This window comes from Eimeria necatrix, genomic scaffold (assembly GCF_000499385.1).
Source record: "Eimeria necatrix Houghton genomic scaffold, Enh_scaff517, whole genome shotgun sequence".
Classification (NCBI taxonomy): Eukaryota; Apicomplexa; class Conoidasida; order Eucoccidiorida; family Eimeriidae; genus Eimeria; species Eimeria necatrix.
Window position 1 is genome coordinate 15001 of NW_013651675.1, and position 3063 is coordinate 18063.

Genomic DNA, 3063 nt, shown 5'->3' on the forward strand with positions numbered 1-3063 from the left:
GTTATTTATTTGTTTTATCTCGATAGCTACACACGCTGAAATTAAGGCCAAGCTAGCAGCGCAGGGTTCAGGGTTTAGGGTTTAGGGTTTAGGGTTTAGGGTTTGGGGTTTCATCCTAGGTTTCAGTAACTATAAGCCACTTTTAACTAGCAGACAGTTATTGTTTATGCAGGCGGCCATCCCGTCTCTCCAGCCTTCGCTGTGTCGAGTAAACTAGGGTTTAGGGTTTAGGGTTTACGGTTTACGGTTTAGGGTTTAGTGTTTAGGGTTTAGGGTTTAGGGTCATCTACCCCGGTAGCTACGCGGGCTCTAGAGGAAAGCAAATGGAGGAATAAAGCAGCAGAGCTTTTCACAAAATGTACTTCAATAATTTCAAGAGAAAAATAAATATATTTCGAGTTAGTAATAAATCTACTTTGAATTATGAACTTTCGTTTCACCCAGCTTGTGTACCTTGACAGCTCCTGAGAAGGATTTCGGTGGCAGGAAATATATAAATATATAAATATAAAACTGCAAAACTGAATTAAATTTATTTTTTTAATTTTAAATAAAGTTTTTAATTGTTATAATTGCATTCTTGTGCTCAAGTTCAAACCGTGTAGCTGATAGCTGCATGCAGCCGCGCTGCCAGCCCCAGCCAGCCCGAGCTGCTGCTGTGCGCGCGGTCGGCTTTATTTGCTTCATTTGGAGAAATTGAATTTAAAAATGAAAAATAATATTTATTTTATGAGAAGAGACTTTGCGAAGCGGGAAAACTAGGCACCTCCGATGGCGCTGGTGAGCTGTCATCGCCGCTGCTGCTGCGGCTGCGCGATCCGGCGCAGCAGCAAGTGAAAAGCCCCTCTTTCTTTCCCTTTTTTCGACAAACTTGTTGGTAATTTGCTTTTCAACTTCTTAATTGTTTCATTCCGCGAAAAAAGAACTCTCGAGGAGGGCCGGGGAGCCCTTGTCTGCGAAACTTGAATATCTTGATTCTTTCGCCACTGCCTGTGTGCAACTTCGCCTCCTTCTTGAAAATAATTGCATTAAGGCCCCTCTAGACGGCGCATGCAGCCTTATATTGGAGAAATTAAGACAGAAAAAAGCGCCTTTTGGCCTTTTTTTGAATTATTAAATCGCTTTCCAGTCTTTTCATTTCCGAAATTCAAGTTTTGTCTGCTGCCTGCAGAGGATCGCACGGCCGCTGCTCGCGGCCGCCAGCCCGTTGCCGACGCCGGTGAGCCGCTGCGCCGCTTTTTGGGGGGTTTAGTTCATTTTAAAACTTGAATTATTATCATTTATTGTTTAAATACCATTATTGTCTAATTATTGTGATTTGTAGCTCATATTGTTGCCATCAGAAGCCCTGTTGCTGCTGCTCACGCAGCCGTTGGATCAGTTCTGGCTGCAGCAGAGGCGCCGCTGCAGCTGTTTTGGCTTACTTTCCATTCCTAGTTTTCGTGTGTGGTGCATGCGCATGCATGCAGGAGTATTTGCTTCATTTGTGAGTGTTTTTCTGCTGTTTTTCTCGCGTGTTTGTTTCTTTTTGCGTCTTATCTCGCGCGAAGTGCTTTCTGCACGCATTTCGAGTCCTTTGGTGCCATTTTTTGGCTTTTTTCCGCTTCTTTTGCTTCTCGTTTCAGCCAATGGGCACCGGAGTTGTCTTCGATCGAGTCTTGCCCGTCAAGTACGCCCTGAGCGGCCCCAAGTGGTGCGCGGTAGTCGGATCGGCCCTGACGGGGGCTTTCGCGGGCAACTACTTCTTCAAGAATTACATCATGCGCAAGAACCCACCAAATGTGAGCTTTAAATGGGACTTTTCCCTGCAAAATACTCCTAATTTAGTGGATTTAAAGTAAAGGGAAAGGGGAAAAACAAGAAAGAGCAGCAGAACAGCAGCAGCAGAGAATTCGAGCGGAATTCAGATTCGCCAGGCAGCTGCTTGAGCTTCGGCTGGCTGCAGCAGAAGCTGAGTGTTTCACAGCTCGATAAAATGGCGTTTATATCTTATATTTTAATTCAATTTGAATTTGTTTTTGTTTTAATTCAACTTTAATTTAGTTTTATTTCAATTTAATTCCAATTTATTTGGCATTTGCAGCCGCCCCGAGACCCCAACGAGAGGCCGCCGGAGCGCCACCCGCACGCGCCGGAGGAAGAATGAGGTGTACGCGCAGCTTTTGTGCAGAAGAATCCGAAAATCATTTTGAGGATTTAAAAAATAAAAAGTGCAGATTAAAATTGAAGTTTTTGCGAGTCTTTAAGACGCAAAATCCTCAAAAGTTGCTCACTGACAGCCCCGTATTCTCCTGTTCAAGTTGGGCGAGTAAGCCAGCCAAGTGTGTGCGCAAACGCATGCATGCATTTGCGGTGTATATACATAATGCAAATATATCTAAATATTCTTTATTTATATTATTTTATAAATAATGAATATTTCCATTTTCGTGGCTCTCCCGCCAAGGCCTCGAGTCGCAGCGTTGACTCTGCTAGACACTGGGCCAACTCTCGTGGGCTTTCAACATTTTTTTGCTGCTGCTGGTTCCTACGAAGTTGCCGCTCCTCTAGGGTTTAGGGTTTAGGGTTTAGGGTTTAGGGTTTAGGGTTTAGGGTTTAGGAGGCTGTGGAAGCGGGTTCAGTTGCACGGCGATGTCTGCATTCTGCTGCACTGCCTCCCGCAGCAAATAAAAACCCGCAGCATCTTTTGCAATTTTTCCAAATTAATTAAAAATAAATATTTTAAAATATTCATTTTTAATTAACTTTTGAAATTTAGTTTTTCGAAAAAGTGCATGCGCAGAGACACACCAGCACTTGGGAATATTCCGACAATCCCACTTATTCACATATATATATATATATATATATATATATATATATATATATATATATATATATATATATATATATATATATATATTTAACACAATATATACGAATTGTGGATGACTTAATTTATAATGGTTACACCTTTTGAAGAGTGCTGCAGCAGCAGCTGCTGCTGCGGAAGCTGAGCCCCTGCAGCAGCAGCAGCAGCAGCAGCTGCTGCTGCTGCTGCTGCTGCTGCAGGGGCTCAGCTTC

The 3063-nt window shown here is 43.0% G+C and overlaps 1 protein-coding gene across 1 annotated transcript; it reads left to right on the forward strand.

Annotated features, from left to right (window-relative positions):
• Positions 1-1628: 1628 nt before the first annotated feature.
• Positions 1629-2146, forward strand: ENH_00060200 (hypothetical protein, conserved; the record flags this gene model as incomplete). Its single annotated transcript, XM_013577118.1, has 2 exons — positions 1629-1781; positions 2084-2146. The coding sequence occupies 2 exons, from the start codon at positions 1629-1631 to the stop codon at positions 2144-2146; spliced, it is 216 nt and encodes a 71-aa protein (XP_013432572.1).
• Positions 2147-3063: the final 917 nt, after the last annotated feature.